This window comes from Balaenoptera musculus, chromosome 20, assembly GCF_009873245.2.
Source record: "Balaenoptera musculus isolate JJ_BM4_2016_0621 chromosome 20, mBalMus1.pri.v3, whole genome shotgun sequence".
Lineage (NCBI taxonomy): Eukaryota > Metazoa > Chordata > Mammalia > Artiodactyla > Balaenopteridae > Balaenoptera > Balaenoptera musculus.
In genome coordinates, this window is record NC_045804.1 from 7,658,559 (window position 1) to 7,679,340 (window position 20,782).

Below are 20,782 nucleotides of genomic sequence, written 5' to 3' on the forward strand. Positions count from 1 at the left end.
TGGGGCAATGCTTCCTACCCCGAGGCCTGCAGACCTCCTGCTGATGAGAGGCCAAAGTGGAAGGAATAAAGTGGTGGAGAGGATTGATCCACCTAGAGGTGGGGATTAGCCTTTCTTGCTCTGCCGGGGGCCCTCTTGAAGCCTGGTGTAGTCTCAGAAGCCTTTCCAGAATAATGCTTTTATTTATTTATTTATTTATTTATTTATTTATTATTATTTTTTTTTTAAACATCTTTATTGAAGTATAATTGCTTCACAATGGTGTGTTAGTTTCTGCTTTATAACAAAGTGAATCAGCTACACATATACACACGTTCCCATATCTCCTCCCTCCTGCATCTCCCTCCCTCCCACCCTCCCCATCCCACCCCCCCAGGCGGTCACAAAGCACTGAGCTGATCTCCCTGTGCTATGCGGCTGCTTCCCACTAGCTATCTATTTTACATTTGGTAGTGTATATATGTCCATGACACTCTCTCACCCTGTCACATCTCACCCCTCCCCCTCCCCATATCCTCAAGTCCATTCTTTAGTAGGTCTGTGTCTTTATTCCCATCTTGCCACTAAGTTCTTCATGACCTTTTTTTTTTTTTTCCTTAGATTCCATATATATGTGTTAGCATACTGTATTTGTTTTTCTCTTTCTGACTTACTTCACTCTGTATGACAGACTCTAACTCCATCCACCTCATTACAAATACCTCCATTTCATTTCTTTTTATGGCTGAGTAATATTCCATTGTATATATGTGCCACATCTTCTTTATCCATTCATCCGATGATGGACACTTAGGTTGCTTCCATGTCCTGGCTATTGTACATAGAGCTGCAATGAACATTTTGGTACGTGACTCTTTTTGAATTATGGTTTTCTCAGGGTATATGCCCAGTAGTGGGATTGCTGGGTCGTATGGTAGCAGAATAATGCTTTTAAATGCACAAAATAAAATGCAGAAGATTCCATGGCAACCAATTACATTGAAATACAGGTTCAAAATATAAAGAAAACAAATTTGCGATAAAGTTATATATGTGTTTCTTTAACACAAGAACAAATAACAAGATCTGATGGAGGCCTAAGAATTACTGTATTTTTGAAATAGTGATGAATGTAAACATATTTCAAGTTCTCTGTCACCTCTGTAATGTGCTATGAAAAATCTGTAACTTCTTTTTTTTTTGAATTTTTGAATTTTATTTAATTTATTTTTTATACAGAAGGTTCTTATTAGTTATCTATTTTACACATATTAGTGTACACATGTCAATCCCAATCTTCCAATTCATCCCACCACCACCCCCCTCGCCACTTCCCCCCTTGGTGTCCATACGTTTGTTCTCTACATCTGTGTCTCAACTTCTGCCCTGCAAACCAGTTCATCTGTACCATTTTTCTAGGTTCCACATATATGCGCTAACATACGATATTTGTTTTTCTCTTTCTGACTTACTTCACTCTGTATGACAGTCTCTAGATCCATCCAGGTCTCAACAAATGACTCAATTTCGTTCCTTTTTATGGCTGAGTAATATTCCATTGTATATATGTACCACAACTTCTTTATCCATTAGTCTGTCGATGGGCATTTAGGTTGCTTCCATGACCTGGCTATTGTAAATAGTGCTGCAATGAACATTGGGGGGCATGTGTCTTTTTGAATTATGGTTTTCTCTGGGTGTATGCCCAGTAGTGGGACTGCTGGATCATATGGTAATTCTATTTTTAGTTTTTTAAGGAACCTCCATACTGTTCTCCATAGTGGCTGTATCAATTTACATTCCCACCAACAGTGCAAGAGGGTTCCCTTTTCTCCACACCCTCTCCAACATTTGTTGTTTGTAGATTTTCTGATGATGCCCATTCTAACTGGTGTGAGGTGATACCTCATTGTAGTTTAGATTTGCATTTCTCTAATAATTAGTGATGTTGAGCAGCTTTTCATGTGCTTCTTGGCCATCTGTATGTCTTCTTTGGAGAAATGTCTATTTAGGTCTTCTGCCCATGTTTGGATTGGGTTGTTTGTTTCTTTAATATTGAGCTGCATGAGCTGTTTATATATTTTGGAGATTAATCCTTTGTCCGTTGATTCGTTTGCAACTATTTTCTCCCATTCTGAGGGTTGTCTTTTCGTCTTGTTTATGGTTTCCTTTACTGTGCAAAAGCTTTTAAGTTTCATTAGGTCCCATTTGTTTATTTTTGTTTTTATTTCCATTACTCTAGGAGGTGGATCAAAAAAGATCTTGCTGTGATTTATGTCAAAGAGTGTTCTTCCTATGTTTTCCTCTAAGAGTTTTATAGTGTCCAGTCTTACATTTAGGTCTCGAATCCATTTTGAGTTTATTTTTATGTATGGTGTTAGGGAATGTTCTAATTTCATTCTTTTACATGTAGCTGTCCAGTTTTCCCAGCACCACTTATTGAAGAGACTGTCTTTTCTCCATTGTATATCCTTGCCTCCTTTGTCATAGATTAGTTGACCATAGGTGTGTGGGTTTATATCTGGGCTTTCTATCCTGTTCCATTGATCTATATTTCTGTTTTTGTGCCAGTACCATATTGTCTTGATTACTGTAGCTTTGTAGTATAGTCTGAAGTCAGGGAGTCTGATTCCTCCACCTCCGTTTTTTTCCCTCAAGACTGCTTTGGCTATTCGGGGTCTTTTGTGTCTCCATACAAATTCTAAGATTTTTTGTTCTAGTTCCGTAAAAAATGCCATTGGTAATTTGATAGGGATTGCATTGAATCTGTAGATTGCTTTGGGTAGTATAGTCATTTTCACAATATTGATTCTTCCAATCCAAGAGCATGGTATATCTCTCCTTCTGTTGGTATCATCTTTAATTTCTTTCATCAGTGTCTTATAGTTTTCTGCATACAGGTCTTTTGTCTCCCTAGGTAGGTTTATTCCTAGGTATTTTATTCTTTTCGTTGCAATGGTAAATGGGAGTGTTTCCTTAATTTCTCTTTCAGATTTTTCATCATTAGTGTATAGGAATGCAAGAGATTTCTGTGCATTAATTTTATATCCTGCAACTTTACCAAATTCATTGATTAGCTCTAGTAGTTTTCTGGTGGCATTTTTAGGATTCTCTATGTATAGTATCATGTCATCAGCAAACAGTGACTGTTTTACTTCTTCTTTTCCAATTTGTATTCCTTTTATTTCTTTTTCTTCTCTGATTGCTGTGGCTAGGACTTCCAAAACTATGTTGAATAATAGTGGCGAGAGTGGACATCCTTGTCTTGTTCCTGATCTTAGAGGAAATGCTTTCAGTTTTTCACCATTGAGAATGATGTTTGCTGTGGGTTCGTCGTATATGGCCTTTATTATGTTGAGGTAGGTTCCCTCTATGCCCACTTTCTGGAGAGTTTTTATCATAAATGGGTGTTGAATTTTGTCAAAAGCTTTTTCTGCATCTATTGAGATGGTCATGGTTTTTCTTCTTCAATTTGTTAATATGGTGTATCACATTGATTGATTTGCGTATATTGAAGAATCCTTGCATCCCTGGGATAAATCCCACTTTATCATGGTGTATGATCCTTTTAATGTGTTGCTGGATTCTGTTTGCTAGTATTTTGTTGAGGATTTTTGCATCTATATTCATCAATGATAGTGGTCTGTAATTTTCTTTTTTTGTAGTATCCTTGTCTGGTTTTGGTATCAGGGTGATGGTGGCCTCATAGAATGAGTTTGGGAGTGTTCCTTCCTCTGCAATTTTTTGGAAGAGTTTGAGAAGGATGGGTGTTCGCTCTTCTCTAAATGTTTGATAGATTTCACCTTTGAAGCCATCTGGTCCTGGACTTTTGTTTGTTGGAAGATTTTTAATCACAGTTTCAATTTCATTACTTGTGATTGGTCTGTTCATATTTTCTATTTCTTCCTGGTTCAGTCTTGGAAGGTTATACCTTTCTAAGAATTTGTCCATTTCTTCCAGGTTGTCCATTTTATTGGCATAGAGTTGCTTGTAGTAGTCTCTTAGGATGCTTTGTATTTCTGCAGTGTCTGTTGTAACTTCTCCTTTTTCATTTCTAATTCTGTTGATTTGAGTCTTTTCCCTTTTTTTCTTGATGAGTCTAGCTAATGGTTTATCAATTTTGTTTATCTTCTCAAGGAACCAGCTTTTAGGTTTATTGATCTTTGCTATTGTTTTCTTTGTTTCTATTTCATTTATTTCTGCTCTGATCTTTATGATTTCTTTCCTTCTGCTAACTTTGGGTTTTGTTTGTTCTTCTTTCTCTAGTTCCTTTAGGTGTAAGTTTAGATTGTTTATTTGAGATTTTTCTTGTTTCTTGAGGTAGGCTTGTATTGCTATAAAGTTCCCTCTTAGAACTGCTTTTGCTGGATCCCATAGGTTTTGGATCATCGTGTTTTCATTGTAATTTGTCTCTAGGTATTTTTTGAAAAAAATCTGTAATTTCTATTGGTGACAAGTCACAGCTGTTGCTAACATCACTGCAGTGTGTTTTCTCCATTTGTAATAGAAATGCTAAATTTCCGTTAGAGGACAGTGAAAATAAAGACAATTTCCCCCCTAAGACCCTGGGTTAAAAATGTCTAATTTAGGGAGAATTCCCTGGCAGTCCAGTGGTTAGGACTTGGCAGTTTCATTGCCATGGCCTGGGTTCAATCCCTGGTTGGGGAGCTAAGATCCTGCAGCACAGCACCCCCCCCAAAAAAAAGTCTTATTTAGAAAGATGCTATGCAGAGCCTCCTGGAAAGAGAGAAGAAAACTAAGATCTATTATGTATTAAGAGAGGTGGGATCCACTCCTGGGGGATTTGTGGGAAGTGGGGGGAGGGCAGGAAACCATGGAGGCCTGCATGGAGGAAGTAGCATTTGAGTTGGGCTTTCACAGACTGCTAGGGCTCAGGCATGCAGAAACTAGGGTGGGAAAAGATCTTCTGGGCAGAGCAGCAGAGGGAACCAGGCTGGGTGTGCCTAGTTTGGCAGGAAGGCGGGTAATGAGTTCCATAAGTTGGTTTCCACAAGGAGCACTTGATCTTGACTGTCCCTTGTTTGCCAAGACCCAGCAATGGTTCAGAGGCTCAGGCATCAGCGCCACCCTGCTCGGCAGCTTGGCAGCCAGGATGCCTGGGCTTGCTGAGACCACAGACCCGCCTGGTTCTGGAGGGGAAAGAAGGGTGCCACTCAGGTTTGGGGGTGCTCAGGAATGAGTCCCAGCCAGCCCTCTGCTCCCCACCCCACAGCCTGTTCAGGAAGATGTGCTCCCTCAGGAAAGCTTGGAGATGTGATTTGCCAGGGTGGCGGCATCTTGATACTTCATTTCCATTACGGTAGCTTTAAGTTGCCCAATATATTCATTATTCTTGAAATGAATTGGCTCTTAAGGGGAAAGGGTAACCGACACTCTGCTGACGCCTGCATCTCACTCTGCCCTTGCCAGGACTGTCATGAAGGAGGGGAAATAGAATTCCAATAGATTACATATCTTGCCAGAGGTCACATAACTAGTCCTGTGGAGGAGGTGGAATTTAAACCCAGAAGGTGCAACCTGAAAGTAATCCTAAACCTCATATCATAAATGACCTTGTCTGGCTGCAGTACTGCCTACCAAAAAAAAAACAAAACAAACAAAGTCAAACAGAAACAAAAACAAACAAGCAAAAGCAGTTGAGCAAATGATAGTACTTAGCAAGCCACACCTAGCTTTGCTTGCATCTCTGAAAAAAAAATGGAAATGGGATCCAAGCCATGTCCCACAGTAGCACTTCTTCTTTATGCTACTGACGTGCTTTAAAACACTTGTGTTTATTTCAAAGTACTATATTTAGAGTATCTAAAAACTAAACAATTTAATGAGGCTTATAACAAAAGCTGGCAGTCCCATGTCCCACCTTCTCCAGATTCTTGCTCCCATGGACAACCAGGTTCAACTCTTAACCATCTCTTCCAGCACTTACCTCCTCGTCTCTAAAGCACGTGCTTATAAACCTTGAATATGTGAATGTCTGTGCTCGTATTTCTGGAAATTTTGATTCTTTATCAAAAGATAAAGAATTTAGCTTCTCCTTTGTGTTGAGCTCCCCGTTGCTTGGATCCCAGGTCTCCCTTTCCCTTCATTGATTTATTTTTGAAAAGTGGATGCTCTGGGGGCTTCCTGGGAACAGATGCGAAAGTGTCTGCAAATGTCTTGGTTCAGGCTTTGCCCATGATTGACAGTTTGGCTGGGTATGGAATTCTAATATTTATTTATTTATTTATGGCTGTGTCGGGTCTTTCTTGTGGCATGTGGGATCTTTGGTTGTGGTGCGTGGGCTTAATTGCCCCGTAGCATGTGGGATCTTAGTTCCCCGACGAGGGATTGAACCCATGTCCCCTGCATTGGAAGGCGGATTCTCAACCACTGGACCACCAGGGAAGTCCCGTGTATGGAATTCTAAATGGAAATCTTTCCCCCTCAGAGTCTCAAAGGCCTGGCTCCATTGTCTTCTAGCTTCCAGCCCCGTGTTACTTGAAGCCACATTTCCTATTGTCACCACGCTGCTCCCTTCCATCCCTTCCTGCCTGGGCAAGAGCAGCCTCTTATTCTCTTTACCCTTCCCCTCTCTGGCCTCCAATCCAACTCCCTCCAACTCCACTGGCCCAGAGGCCCCTGTCTTTTAAAATCTCTCCCGCCCTCCCCTGCTCTTTTTCTGTCCCTGCGCCCACCTTGCTGATTCTGCCTCACAGACGCCCAGAAACTGTGAGGAGTGGGGCAGAGGTGCTGGAAACACCCCTAGGCTCATCAAATGTGTCCTCTTTATAAAAGTTACACCCCAAAGCCCATGCTTCTTTCTCCCTCTACACCAAGGCATTTTTCCTGGAGAGGAGGCGGAGAGTCCTGTTAGAATCAGGAGGACCCAGCGAATTTAATCTGAAGTAGCTGTCCAGGAGATCTGTCAATGCTTGCCTCCAGACCTACTTGGGAAGCACTTCTCCATAGCACTCTATAAAAATAGGGACTTCCCTGGTGGTCCAGTGATTAGGACTCAGCGCTTGCACTGCGGGGGCCCAGGTTTGATCCCCGGTCGGGGAACTAAGATCCCACAAGCATCACGGCAAAAAAAAAAGAAAAATGGCAGTAGTGTCACATGTAAACAAAGGTTAATGATCACAATATAGAACCTTCCCACAGGACAACATGGAAAGGACTAACAACCCAATAAAAAAGTAAATCCACAGAATAAATGACCCAAGACACTTCCCACCACGGAAGCAGAAAAGGGGCTGTTCTTCCTTTCTCTGCCCCTTTCAGAACGTGGGCTCGGCTAGCTGGACACTTGTGTCGGGTGTCGGGGCTCTGGGATCATGAGGGACAGTTAGAATCTGTATGCCGGGACAGCCAGCGATGATGGCTACCTGGCCAGCCCAATCCTGCATCCCGCCCTGCCAGGCCTTTCAGCTCCTGCTGTTAACCCAGCTGTCACACTGTCGGGCTGGCTGCCCAGTGTCACAACCTCCTTCCCGTGTTTGGGGACCTCCCCACCTTAGGAATCTTACTGGAAGCTCCTTGCCCAGGCTGCACCAATCAGAGGCCTGGCCCTGCCCTTGAACAGAGAGCCACACGGCTGAGGAGTGAGGCCGCCAAGATGGAGTTTGCAACCGTGGCAGCAGCCGGGGCCAGGTTACCATGTGGGGAGGGAGGTACACTTTATATAAATATAAAAATATTTTTTAATTTTTGGAGTATGTGTTATCCTTTAATAAAACTTTTATTGTCAGATACTTACACATGAGTATATAAAACGTGTGTGTGCAGTGGGAAAAGTTATACAGCAAACACCCTTGGAACCACCACCCAGATCAAGAAGTGGAACATTTCAAGTACAAAACTACTGCTCCCCTATGGCCCAGCACCCTCACTTCCAGAAACACAAGCAAAAACATGTACAAGGATCTTCGCGGAAACATGTTCTGAAGAGCAAAAACCAAAATAAAAGGAGTCGGCAGTGTGCTGGCACCTACACGAATGACTGTGCTTAATCCCCACACCCCGGCTGGGGATGAGGTGGGGAAGACAGCGGCTGAGGCTCTGCCACAACAGCTGGCCTGGTGGGATGGGGGGCAGGGGCCCTAGCTGGCCTGACTCGAGGTTCCTTTATTTTGGTCCTTTGTATAAAAATAAAAAATCTTCAAGTGTTCATTGTTTCTCTGTTGAGCAATTCCTCTTTAGGAAATGTAGCCTATGTACGTAACAATAAATATGGCCAAAGCTTCCTGTTCAAAAATAGTCATCACGGCCATATTTTTACAGCCCTCAAATAAAACGTTTTGAAATGTCCAATAATGGGTAAACAAATTCTGATTAGAATTTGTCTTCGTCATTAGAATGACTGTCTATACTGTAGTCATTCAGAGAAAAGTTTTTAACAATGTGAAAAATGCTTGTTAAATAAAACACGCAGAAAACACAATTGTTTATAGAATACGATCACAAGGATGTACAAAGTAGAAGAGAAAAAGACCAAAATATACCCAATGTTAAGGAAAATAACAAAAGAAAAGAGATAAAGATGAGGAGGGAAAAGGTAAATGTCAATTTTCCCAAGATTTCCTCTAGGAATCGTTTGTTCCTCGGTCTACACTGGGGCTGTTGCATGTATGATTTTGTCTGTCCCACTCTGTGGTGTGTCCCGCACCACACTCGCTCTCCTAAAGGACCAGGAGCCCTGGGCACTGCACTAGCCTCTGAGGTCCAGGCAGTGCCTAGAACTGGGCTCCCATTTTACTTCCTTTAGCCCCTGTCCCCTTCAGAGAGGCTGGAAAGGTAAACTCCAGTTTGGAGGCTCCACCCACCTCTCTCTCCAAGTGCCTGGTCCTGACTCGGTCTTCCGGCCAACGATGGTCCCGTTAGAGCTGTGGCCTCAGGCCCCCAGGCCAGGGGCTGGGGCAGTTCTTGGGCCCACAGGCCTGGTGGCACCTGGTCCTGACCCCGAGCTCCATCCCGTGCCTTCCTCAGCTGAGCCCTGAGGCCCCTTCCTGGAGCCCTGGAGGGAGCCTGGCCTCGGGCCGATGGCACAGGGTCAGGGTCCTACCCTCGAGGAGCCAGAATACGGGGTAGAGGGGCCGGGCGAAGATGGCATGGAAGGTATACAAGGATTGGGTCTCGGGCTCCAGGCTGTAGAAGGTGAGGCAGCCAGAGGTCAGGTCCAAATCCACGCCCAGGAGCCGCCCTGATACCCCTGGGAGGCGCCGGGCCTCCCCGTTGTGCCAGGCCTGGGCGCTGTCCTCCTGAATGCAGAGCCCCCAGGAGCTGGGCCCGCGGCCGATGTTGTCCGTGTGGGGCCCCAGCTTGCGCCTCGTCAGTTCCGAGTAGGCGACGCCCAGCGTCACCGAGTGGCTGGACGCACGCACCTCCCAGTAGTGCCGCCCGGCCTGGAAGCTCTGGGCACACTGCACCTGCCAGAGCTCGAAGCTGCCCGGCCCATCTGGGCCCTGGGGCTGGCGACAGTGCTTTACCCGCCGGTCCTGCTGAGACAGGCAGAAGTGACGGTTGGCGCTGACGGGGTCGAAGGTCAGGTTGCGATAATCTGTTGGGCGGAGATGGACGGAAGGTGAGCGGGCAAGGGTGCCTGTGCCTGGCCACCATCCTGTCCCCAGAGGGGAGAGACAGCAACTGAAGCTCCACGGGCAGATCGCTAGACATCTGCCGGGGCGACTGCAAGCTGAGCTAACGTGGACATCGTCTCAGCATCCGACCCTCCATGCAACCCCTGAGGTGGAACCTTCCATCAGCCTCGTTTCACAGATGAGAAAACGAAAGTTCAGAAAGGTCACCTAACTTCGTAGTAAGTGGAAGTACTGTGACCGATCCCAGATTTGTGTGCCCAGAATCTCCTTAAACACTATGCTGGCTGCACATGTGAGAGGTGTGCATCCTGCAACAGGTGTGCAGGGGGGCGAGGCTAGCCCCAGGGAGGGGAGTGAAACAGACTTCCTGTACAGAACAGTCACAGCACGTGCCCCGCACACACACGTGCGCACAGTGCACACGTGTACACACACAGACCCACGTGTACGCACAATGCACGCACACGCTCACACAGGTGCACACACACATTCGATGGGCCTTCTTACTCTGCCAGAGTTTCCTCCTCCGTGGACAAACGAGGCTCGGGACTGGTGCCAGGGGACCTGGGGCCTCTAGGGGGCAAAGCAGTGTTTTAGGGGAGTGATCTGGAGGGGAGCTCATGGGGGACTGGGCCTTGACTCCATTACCACCCCAGTGGGAAGAACAGCTGGGCCCAGAGGGGTAGAGAGAGATCTGGGGTCAGCCTTACCCATGGAGCCCAAGTCAGCAGCCTCGGCTGGTGCTCCGGGGTGGCCCCCCTCTTCCAGGAGGAGGGCACACAGCTGGCTCAGTGACTCCTTCAGGCCACCAAGCTGCTGATCTTCGTCCCAATGCGGGAGAGTCAGTGGCCCTAGAGGGCCTGGGGGCGCCAGGAGCTGTGATTCCTGAGCCCCGGGGACAGCTGCAGTAAGCCGGGGCACGAGGGGCAGGCACACTGGTCCCCCACCCTGCCGCCCCAAGGCCCGGTACCTGGAGGAAGGTCCGGTCATCCAATTGCTCCAGGAGGTTGCGAATCCTGTGGTCACAGCAAGACAAAGCCTCCAGGTGGCCCTGCAGTCGCTGTTTCTCGTCCCGGGCCTGTTCCAGCGCCTGTGTCTTGGCCACCTCGATGTCCCTCAGAGCCAAGTCCCGCTGCATCTCCAGGGCCTGCAGCAGGCGGCTGAACTTGCCAGAGATCACGGAGGTCAGCGTGCAGGCTGAGCTCTGGGTGGGCACAGGAGTCGTCGAGGGTAGCCAGGGCCCTGGGCTGCCCGCTGGCCTGAGGGGTGGGGATGTGGGGAGCCACGGTCCCTGGAATCTCTCCCCCCATTCAGCCCTTCCTTTCCTGCTGCCAGGAGGCATTTTCAAGGCAGCTTATACCTACTGCCCAGTGTCGCAGGGACCAGCCGGTGGCTGCTTGAAGGACACAGCATGAGGACACGGGGGGCGTGGAACAGACAGGCCTTATACCTGGATCTGGCTGCTTCGCTGCTGCAGCTCCTGTAGCTGGCTCTCAGCCTGGGTGGCCTGCTGCTGGGCGACCTCCAGTGTGGCTCTCAGCTGGGCCTGTGGTGCCCACCGGGGGACAAGTGACAAGAGGGGGCCAGGACTGGCTGTGAAGTTCCCCCCTCAGCCAGTCAAAACACCTGCAGATGCTGGGCATCCCCTCCTCATGCCACCCCAGGTGAGGCCAGCATGCAGAGCATCAGCCTTGGTGTAAGCCCCGGGAGAACTGGGTCAGAGTCCCAGGGAGGCCTGGACAAAGCCCCTTCCCCACCGGGAGCAGGGTGGTGCACGGGTGGCGCAGAGGCCTTGGGCTGAAGACGAGCAACCTGGGGCGGAGCAGCCCCCCACTACGCCAAGTCAATAAATGGGAGCTTAGGCAGCCTTGCGGGGAAGGGGCGACGACCCAAAGCACCAAAGCTTTTTGACAGGTGGGCAGTGCAGCGCAGGTATAAGGTGGGTTCTTCCAAATGCCTGGCCAGTCCTCAGGCCCAGCTTTGGACATGAGGGGGAAGGGGGCACCCCTATTTGGTTGTGACCTGTCTGGTCTCCTCGAGGATCAAAATGCTGTACTCTCGTAGTTCAGGACTGCGCACCTGCTAGGATTTGGTTCCCTGTATCAGGTCAAGAGCCTATCTTGATTCTTCTCGTCCCGGCAACACTTTGACAGAAGGACTGATATTATCCCCGATTCACAGACGAGGAAACGGGTCAGAGAAGCTGCCAACTTGGCCAAAGTAATCAGGTCTTCCTAAGTGCAACGCTTGTGCCTCTGTTCAGGCCTCACCGCCTCCAGCACAGTAAAACATGCTGAAGGTAGGAGGGGGCAGGGCAGATTTTTCTGGTTCACCCTGACTCTCCCCCAAGGGCACACATCCAGCCCCTCACACCCCAGCGTCACTTCCCCTCTCTCGCCAAATTCTGGCTCCTGCAGTGCGTCTGGCCGGCTGTACCACCAGTTCCTCCCTCTCTCCTTGTTGCTGTCCTCCGCTGGCCTCCACCGCAAACTTCGATGCTTACTGCAAGGTCTTAGGCCCCACGAGCAGTAACATCCTGTCCTTACTCTGTGCCTTCAGCAGCCACAGGGATTATCCTCCAACATTCTGGCTCTGGGTTCCTTGACCTCCTCATTCCATCTCAGCCACTCACCCCTGTAACTTCACCCTGGACCCGTCACCAGCTCTAACATCTCTATTCCAAGCATCTGTTTTCTGACCACCACCTCCTTTCAACCCAGAATAAAAACAGGGCCAAGCGAAGCTGCTGAAGCTGCCAGCCCCGCCCGGGTGCAGAGAGCAGGGCGGGGTCGCCCGAGGGTCACCTCGCGCTCCCGGCGCTCCGCGTCCAGCAGCGTCCGCTCGTGGAGGCGACACTCGCGCACGGTACACACGCTGCATACGCAGAGGCCCTCGGTGCGGCAGAAAAGCTCGAGCGGCCTCCCGTGCCGGGGGCAGCACGCGCCGGGGCCGGGGCCGGGGCCGGGGCCGGGGCCGGGGCCGGGGCCGGGGCCGGGGTCGGGCGCCGGCCGGGCGCGCAGCTCCTCCAGCACGCCGCTCAGAGCCACGTTGCGGCGCAGCTCGGCGCCGTAGGGGAAGGGCGCCCGGCACTCGGGGCACACCTTCTCCCAGCGGCCCCAGCAGTCCCGGATACAGGCCCAGCAGAAGTTGTGGCCGCAGAGCAGCGTCACCGGGTCCTCGTAGAGCCCCAGGCAGATGGCACAGGTCAGCCAGTCCTCCACACTCTGCGAAGCCATGGCGGCGGCGAGCGGCCCTAGGCGCGCGGGCGGAAGGCCGGGGCCTCTTAAAGGGACCGCCGGCGCCCGGGTGCGGGTGCGGCGGGCGGAGCCATGACCCGCCTGGGAAGACGAACTTGACAGCCCTTCTTCCGCCCCGACCAGCCGCCACTCCCAGTGCGCCCGCTCCACCCTGCGCCGACGGCTGCGGGCTTGGCTTCCCATTCCGGTGCTCGGCCCCTGTCAACTCCGAGCCACCCTTGCCTGCCTTTTACCACCCCAGGCTGGGAGCTGGGGTCCAGCAACTCTCTGGGACCTCCATCCTGCTTCCCTAGATCCTCAGTCCAGCAGCTCCCATGCAGGGAATCTGGGAAACCCGTCGGGCCTCCAGGCCTCCTCCTGGCTGAGGGCCACCACAGGAACCTCTTCTGAGCCCCTCATCTGAAAATCTCATGCAAATACTAACAACAACAAGGGTTGTTGTTATCTACCTCCCAGGGGTTTTGGCGATTAAATGGAACAGGACCGCACATGGTAGTGCCTGGCAATGAGCATGGGGCACACAGCTAGTGCTCATTAAATGCTCTCTCCTGACCCGAGGGGCCCTGCTGCACTTTTTCCTTAAGCTGAGTTTCAGGCACTTGCCGGATTAGGGTGTCTCCCTTCTCTAGGTTATGCCTAATTTTGGTTCTTTTAAGGTAAACAGTGAGGTGGAAATTTCTGGTTACCAAGAGACAGAGACCAAAAAACAGTGGTTCCTTCCTACCCCCTTTAATGGAAACTCAAAGCAAGCTTCAACTGCACTTGGAATCCCCTCTAGGTGTCAGCCCTCTGCTGGGGAGAGTTCCTTGTTTGCAGGTCCCAACTGTTCTGGAACCTCACTTTTTAGAGGTGGTTCCCCGGCAGCTGAGCACAGAAGGATCCTGACCGCTAACCCACCTGCCCTGGGGTAGTGTGTGCTGGGCCAGCGTGAGTTGGAGGAGGGTTAAACTCTTTCTTTCCAAAGGAGCTGGCCTAATTTTGAGGCAGGGCGTCCTCTCCCTTCGATGCAGCAAGCATGTTATGTCTTCTGTGTGGTAATATGTGAAGTTTCTCTTGCTGGAAAAGGTGCATTGATCTCTTGACTGGCTACTAGGCAATCTTTGCTTTTAGATAGGAGAAATACCCTAACCATCCAAGCAAGCACTCAGGAGCTTTCTGGGTCCTGAGCAGGGGGCGTGCCCAGAGATCTTTGAGACCTGCCTTTGCCCCCACCTGACAAGGCTTCTTATTCAAAGCATTTGGAGGCCAGGAGCCTGTGAACAGCCGGCAAGGGGCCAATGCCCAGGGCTGGCAAATTTCTTTCAAGAGGCCTGTGGGAGCAGCCAGGGCCCACTGCCTGCTTTTCTTCTGCACCCGTCTTCAGCCAGTGGATCGCAGGGCCTCTGACACCCTCAGGAAGCAGAGGTGAGGGGTGTGGGAAGCAGCCTTCTTCCCACCCACAAAGCAAGAGTCCCACCAGGGGGCACTCTGGCTGCTCCCAGAACACAGACCCAGACCAGCTACAGCAAAAATCAATATATTCATAGCCGCAACCCCCCAGCATTCTTCACTCCCAAGCCCTGGGCCTGCTGGGAGGACAGCAGAGGGGCTGACTCAGGCAGGCCGGAGAACCCCAATGCTTGGCCCCCTTGGCACTGTGTCTCTATTGCTCCCACCTGCAGAGCCTGACAGGGTGGCCTGAGAGGCCCAGTCCACTCTCTGAGGGGGGTGGCACTCCAGCCACTCAGTAGATGCCATAGGTGGGTTCGTGACTGTCTCTGTACCGGTCCAGGTAGCGCAGGGGCTGCCGGTGGGGGAAGCGCTTCTGCTTAGGGTGATAAGGGGGCGGCCGCACAAACTCAAACACAGGCTCTCGCATGTCTGCAAGAAGAGTGAAGGGGCGTGTGTGTGGACTGCTGCTGGCCTGAGCCCCTCTCTCGTCTGCCAGGTGGGACTGCCCAGGCTGGCACCACCCAGCCAGCCCACCCCAGGAGTGGCACGCCTGCTGGTGGCCCTCTCCTGACAGGCGCTCCTCCTGGCAAGTCAGGAGAGGTCTGTGAGCTCAGGCCAGCCGCCCCCTCCCCCAGCCCACTCTGCCCTTACCCAGGAGCTGGTGGAAGATGTGGGTGACCGAGTCATCCCAGCGGCACTGGAAGAAGGCCAGGCCAGCTGGAGTCATGGCATCTTGGTGTTTCTTGTAGAAATCAAAAGTGTGGAAGGTCCGCTGGGCAAGCTGGTAGCTGTAGGAAGAGAGAAGCATTAGAGTGGGGAGGGGGGCACCAGAGCCCCACAGGCAATGCTGAGAAGCCCCTCAGGGTCTGCCTAGCACAGTTCAAGTTACGAGAGAGGAGAACTGAGAAAGACTGACCACTGGGAAGCTGGCCTGAGGCTGGGGGTAGCTGTGGGGGGGAGGGGCACAGATTACCAGGGTGAGGGCCGGGTGTCCCCAGAGAAGTCGATTGGCTTGTCCTGCTTGAAGAGCAGAAAGGCAAAGCGGTGGAAGCCGGAGCCTCGGGCAGGGAAGGGGGGCAGGTAGGGACACGTCTCCTGTCCTTCAGCCACCCTGTGGCCCGGGATGTTGGTTCTGGTGGGACGAAAAGCATCTGTTAATTGCCACTCGCGGGAGATGGCAGCAGGAACATCCCCACCCGTGTGCTCCCTAGAGATTGATATACCTCCCCGGGAAGAGAGACCCTAAAATGATCTCTGTTGTACAATCAAGTAGGAAGTAGAGCTCTGTAAACCCTCGGATGGACTGCAAACTTGTGGAGGGAACAGTAGGGGCTCAGAGGCCGACAAGGGCCCCAGGAACTGTCAAGATGAGAACTAGGTCAAGCAGCCCGTTTACTGGCCCTGGGGAGCTGTGGGATGCCACAGCCGTGCACGCAGGAGAGCCATGTGACCTTGGGCTGTTTCTCTCCCCGTTTCCCAAAGCCTCTAGGTTTGTCAGGGAGTGTTTGCCCAGCCTGGCACTGGGATGGCCGCTGTACCTGCCCCAGGTACAACTCCCCAGAGGGTCCTGTTGCACAGGCTGGTAACTGCAGTTGAATAAAAATGCCTGCCCTCCTCCCCTTGGCCTGGTGCTCAGAACCAAAGGCCACTGAGGAAACAAGAGGCAGCCCACAGGTACCAGAGGCCTCTCATGGACTCCTTTCCCATCTGATTGTCACAGAGCCCCTCAGGGTGGCTAAGGCATGTGGTGGCATCATCCTAGTTTTACAGGTGAGGAAATGAGTTCAGGGAGACCAGGAGGCCTGTGGGAGAGGCCAAGGCCCACTGCCTGCTTTCCTTCTGCACCCGTCTTCAGCCACTGGATCACAGGGCCCCTGACACCCTCAGGAAGCAGAGGTGACGAACCACCTCCAGGGATGGGAGGTGGTGGTTAATCCATGGTGGAGCCAAGACTGAAATTCAGGTGCAGCTCTTTCCAGGATGCCAGGACCTCCTGGAATGCTTCTGACCCACTCCCCTACCCCAGGTACTCACACCAGCCAGTGCAAATACTCAGCATCCGGTTCCAGCAGGTGTCCATCTGCACACAAACACACCCCACTGACTGCGGGAACTGCCGCCCCTTCCCACCTCCTCCCTTGGAAGGACCTGGGCCTGGAGCTTTCCATCTGGCCCCTCCCCCAGCTCCCCAGGGCCCTGGCTCACGGGAGGTGAAGGAGGCAGGAGTCCCAGTGAGCCCCAGACACCTACCCAAGTTGGTGAGCAGCAGTGTCCACATGGAGCCCTCGTCTGCCTCATAGGTCACCTCCGGGGCCTGGGCAGCCTGGTGGGGAAAGAACGATGGAGCTGTCACCCCCATCAGGGATGGACAAGCTGTTCTAAACAGACCTTTGTTCTGGAGGTCAGGAGCCTGAGGAACCTTGGAGAAAGGAGAGTCCCTTCTGAACCAAATGCCCATGACAGCCCCTTGAGAGGCAGGTGGGTGAAGAGAGACTTGTAGAAAGAACCCTACAGAGTTGACTATGCAGAGATCTGAACCACAAGAAGGCCAATGACCAGGGGCTAGGAGGACAGTCTGAAGACAGAGGGTCAGTCACAGTAGTATGCCAAGATGGAGCTTCTTTTCCTTTCATTTTACATTCTCTTCTTTGTAATTACTGTATCATGGTGTTGTTTATCAGGAAATCAAAAAGAGGAGACAGAGAACAAGAAAACCCCAGATCAGCCTACACAGATGCCATGCTTGCGTCCTTAACCACCATAAAAACCGCCTCTATAAATGCTTTCAAAAAGGAGTTGTTGTCTGTGGCCCCACGGTGGGATGCGTCTGTGTACACAGGGCGGGGAGGGGCACAGGCCAGCAGTTACCTCAGTTGGAGTGACCTCATTGCCGCAGTACACAGGCATCAAGTCGTCCTCGCCTACAGCGTAGGCCACATGCAGGGGGACTCGGGGCACGAAGGTGGCCCCGTGGAACAGGTCTCGATAGAGGCCGTAGTGTTCGGCCAGACGCTGCTTGTGGTAGGGGCCACAGGTCCTCTCCCACTCAGCCCTCACTGCCTCCAGCGGGATGCGTGCTGGGAAGGAATGATGCCAGCTGGGATGCAGGGTCAGGGCAGGGACACACCCAGGACCCTCTCCCCTGGGAAGGCTTACCTGTGCGGAGGCGAGCGGCCCGCTCCTCCTCCACGTTGGCCCGCAGCGCCCGGAGGACCCGTTTCCGCTCCAACAGCTGTTGGGTCCGGCAGACCTTAGGTGGAGGCAACCCAATGTCAATCTTGTCTTTGGGATCTGGGGAGGGAAGGTGTGTTGGAGAAAGTGGGATCAGGTCTTGGTTAAGCTGCCTGTCCAAACCTTTCCTTTCCCTGGGCAAGCTCTGCTGCTGAAGCTTACCCTTTAATTCACAAAACTAAAATATACTGTGTGGTCAGCTTCACAGACCTGAACAGGGTCCGGTTGCTAAGCAAACTGGATACAACTTGAGACTGATCCCTAAACCAGGTTACATCATCTGTCTCGGTCACGGGAAATCGAGGGCGGATGGTCGCCCCTATTGTAGGTGGGAGCACCTTCGAGCCTGTTCACAGCTGGCCATGGACTCGCAGCTGTGTACCTGGCAGAATTCAGAGCGGAAGCCAGAAGGAAAGAAGCACTTCTCACACTTTAATGCACAAAACCACACAAGTCACCTGGGAAACTTGTTCAAATTCAGATTCTGAATCAGCAGGTTGGCGTGGGGCCTGAGACTCTGCATTCCTAACAAGCTCCTAGGTAATGGTTCCCATGCTGCTGTTCCCAGAACACACTCTGAGGAGCAAGACCCTAGAAAACTTTCAATCCAACACCCTTTCCCACTTACGTTAGACTATGACAATAAGAAACAGACACTGAGCCCACATCAGGAGTGACGTTAGTCTAAGAATTCCGATTAACTGCATCCTTTAATCCTCACAACGATCTTGTGACACAGACACAATCTTTTTTATTTTATAGTTGAGGAAACTGAACCTCAGGGAAGTCACTCCCAAGAGATTGACTTGGGTTTAAATAAGATTCCACATGTGTGCCCTTAACCATCATTAAAATGCCTTCATAAATGCTTTCCAAAGAACAAACTCCTTAAGCGTAGTTAAGTCTCTCAAGAGCAGGGTCCCTGAGTCACCTTGCCCAGGGCTTTCAATTTAATTCAGCAAAGTATTGCACACCTACGTGCCAAGCACTGTGCGGGTGCAAGGATCCAATGGTGGTCAAGACAGGCAGGATTCCCATCCTTAGGGAGCTCATAAACTGGGAGGGAGGCAGCGAAAAGAGTCAGGATACGGCGTGACCAAGGCTACATGAACAGTATTATAGGAGCAGAGAGGGGCGTTCTAACCCGGAACTGGGCCGTGGGGAGCTGCTCTGGAAAGGGCTTTAGGTGTAGAAATATCTAAGGTGGAACTCTAATAATGACAGAAGGGAATGTTCCAAGTAGGGGGACCGAAAGGGGTGAAAAATCCTGGTGGGACTAAACCGCCACCGGTGCGCACGGGAACGCTGGCAGGCCCCCTCCCCCAAGCTCGGGGAGGACGCCGGCGGGGCCCCCCCCCCCAAGTCCCAAGGCGGCGGGGTCACCGCCCAGCTCCGGTCGCCCCGCACCTGACTCCTCCCCGAAATGCTCCCGGTAGGTCCGCCACCAGTGCGGGTCCCGCGCCTCCTGCTCCGCCCGGCGCCGGTACCGGTCGAAGCTGCGGTACTTCTTCAGCCGCTCCAGGTTGCTCACGTCGATGACCTCGTTGGGCATCGGCCCCAGAGGAGCGGTCCGGCGGCTCAGGGCGGCTGCGGGCAGAGAGCGGGACGTCATGCCGGCCCCGGCCCGGCCCCACGGAGGTCGGGGGCGGGAGCTGGCTCGATCCCCAGGGTTCGGCTATACGGAGACCTCCAAGAGCCCTCACCTGAGGTGCTGAAGCCCCGCCACCTCCGACTTCCGTACAGCGCGACTCGCCACCAGGTCGCCGCCATCTTCCCTCAGGCCGGCGCGGCCGCCGCCGTCGCCACTGCCGCTCCTAAGACCCGGAAGAGGCGGCCGCAGCACCGCCTGAGCGCACGGCGGAGGCCTCGCCCCCAGGCCCCGCCCCAGCGTCAATAGGAGCCACGCCCCCTCATAGGCCCAGGAATCTTACTTCCTGGGATCCCCGCGCTCCTCCCTCCGGGAGGTGGCTGCGGACCTCGGGCGCCCCGGCTCCGGAAGTGACCGGTGAATGGCGAGGCGGAGCTGCGAGCGGTCCGGACCCCTTCCCGCGTCCAGCCACCAGGGGGCGGCACAGACTGGGGACGGTCGGCCGGGCCCGCAGCCGCCTCGGCTCAACGAAGTAGGTGCTTTGCGGAGCTCTGGGTGCTGCTCTCTCTCAAGGGTCACCCAGTCCCTGAAGGCGGCATCCTGAGCACCCCCGGCAGCACGGGCAGGGGAGGGGGTTGCGAGCAGGGATTCAGGAGTCCTCCTACTTGGGTTCAGATTCCAGATTGTGACCTTGCTGTCGCCCTTGCAGTTTCCTCATTTGGAAGAAAAAAGCACGTAGTAATAGTGCTTACCTCATAGGATTGTTAGAAGGATTAAATGTGAATTAACATATATAAAGAACTTAACTGTGGGATATGTGTTAGCTTTTGATCACCTCCAAGTTTTTGCCTTTGCCTAAACCTTTTCAGGGTTGTGTTGTTCTTGGGATTCAGTTCTAACAAGATGAAACTTGGTACCCCAGGTGATCTGGACCCGCTTCTGCTCTGGTCCCTCTGTTCTGGAATTCAAGCTTCCATGACACCAACCGTTTGTAACCCAGCAAAGGGCTCTTGTGCCTGTGATGCAGAAAGCCAGACTCTTGACACTGGATTTGCAGCAGAGTAGATTTATTGCAGGGCACCAAGCAAGGGAGTGGGAGACAAACCTCAGATCCACCCCAACTTGGTCTTTGAGTTTTGTTTTGTGTTTTTTTTTTTTTAGGGGAGGAAAAAGGAAGCTGGGGTTAATCATCGTTTTTTGACTTTTTTTTTTTAAGATTTTTTTTTTTTAATATGGACCACTTTTAAAGTCTTTATTGAATTTGTTACAATATTGCTTCTGTTTTATGTTTTGGTTTTTGACTGCAAGGCATTTGGGGTCTTAGCTCCCTGACCAGGGATGGAACCCGCACCCCCTGCATTGGAAGGCGAAGTCTTAACCACTGGACCACCAGGGAAGTCCCTACATTTCTTTTTTTTTTTTTTAAACTTTGGGTTTTTATTTTATTTATTTATTTATTTATTTATTTATGGCTGTGTTGGGTCTTCGTTTCTGTGCGAGGGCTTTCTCTAGTTGGGGCAAGTGGGGGCCACTCTTTATCGCGGTGCGCGGGCCTCTCATTATCGCGGCCTCTCTTGTTTCGGAGCACAGGCTCCAGACGCGCAGGCTCGGTAATTGTGGCTCACGGGCCTAGTTGCTCCGCGGCATGTGGGATCTTCCCAGACCAGGGCTCGAACCAGTGTCCCCTGCATTGGCAGGCA

General features: G+C 51.6%; 2 protein-coding genes across 3 annotated transcripts; both read right to left on the reverse strand.

The window, feature by feature from the left end:
* Positions 1 to 7,373: 7,373 nt before the first annotated feature.
* Positions 7,374 to 14,201, reverse strand: TRIM65 (tripartite motif containing 65). Of its 2 annotated transcripts, XM_036836180.1 has the most exons (6): positions 12,380 to 14,201; positions 11,026 to 11,121; positions 10,546 to 10,779; positions 10,286 to 10,460; positions 10,083 to 10,148; positions 7,374 to 9,535 (listed from the first exon to the last, which is right to left on the reverse strand). In XM_036836180.1, the coding sequence occupies exons 1-6, from the start codon at positions 13,013 to 13,015 to the stop codon at positions 8,961 to 8,963; spliced, it is 1,782 nt and encodes a 593-aa protein (XP_036692075.1). In that variant the 5' UTR covers positions 13,016 to 14,201; the 3' UTR covers positions 7,374 to 8,960. The 2 variants fall into 2 exon arrangements, with proteins under 2 accessions (XP_036692075.1, XP_036692077.1); XM_036836182.1 differs by lacking the exon at positions 10,083 to 10,148 and having other exon boundaries at positions 7,375 to 9,535.
* A 131-nt stretch (positions 14,202 to 14,332) lies between these two features.
* On the reverse strand, positions 14,333 to 19,456 carry MRPL38 (mitochondrial ribosomal protein L38). The gene is made up of 9 exons (XM_036836183.1): positions 19,198 to 19,456; positions 18,902 to 19,081; positions 17,420 to 17,554; positions 17,132 to 17,340; positions 16,514 to 16,586; positions 16,298 to 16,343; positions 15,237 to 15,395; positions 14,915 to 15,051; positions 14,333 to 14,692 (listed from the first exon to the last, which is right to left on the reverse strand). Exons 1-9 carry the CDS (start codon positions 19,262 to 19,264, stop codon positions 14,556 to 14,558), a joined length of 1,143 nt encoding a protein of 380 aa, XP_036692078.1. The 5' UTR covers positions 19,265 to 19,456; the 3' UTR covers positions 14,333 to 14,555.
* Between the last annotated feature and the right edge of the window lie 1,326 nt (positions 19,457 to 20,782).

Coding starts and splice junctions, on each gene's coding strand:
- TRIM65 (XM_036836180.1), bottom strand. CDS start 13,015: ATGGGAAGCCAAGCCCGCAGCCGTCGGCGCAGGGTGGAGCGGGCGCAC. Junction 10,461..10,545: donor ATGACCGGACCTTCCTCCAG/GTACCGGGCCTT, acceptor CCCGGGGCTCAG/GAATCACAGCTCCTGGCGCC. Junction 9,536..10,082: donor GAGGAGGAAACTCTGGCAGA/GTAAGAAGGCCC, acceptor TCCGCCCAACAG/ATTATCGCAACCTGACCTTC.
- MRPL38 (XM_036836183.1), bottom strand. CDS start 19,264: ATGGCGGCGACCTGGTGGCGAGTCGCGCTGTACGGAAGTCGGAGGTGG. Junction 19,082..19,197: donor GCGGGGCTTCAGCACCTCAG/GTGAGGGCTCTT, acceptor CTCTGCCCGCAG/CCGCCCTGAGCCGCCGGACC. Junction 16,587..17,131: donor ATGAGGTCACTCCAACTGAG/GTAACTGCTGGC, acceptor TTTCCCCACCAG/GCTGCCCAGGCCCCGGAGGT.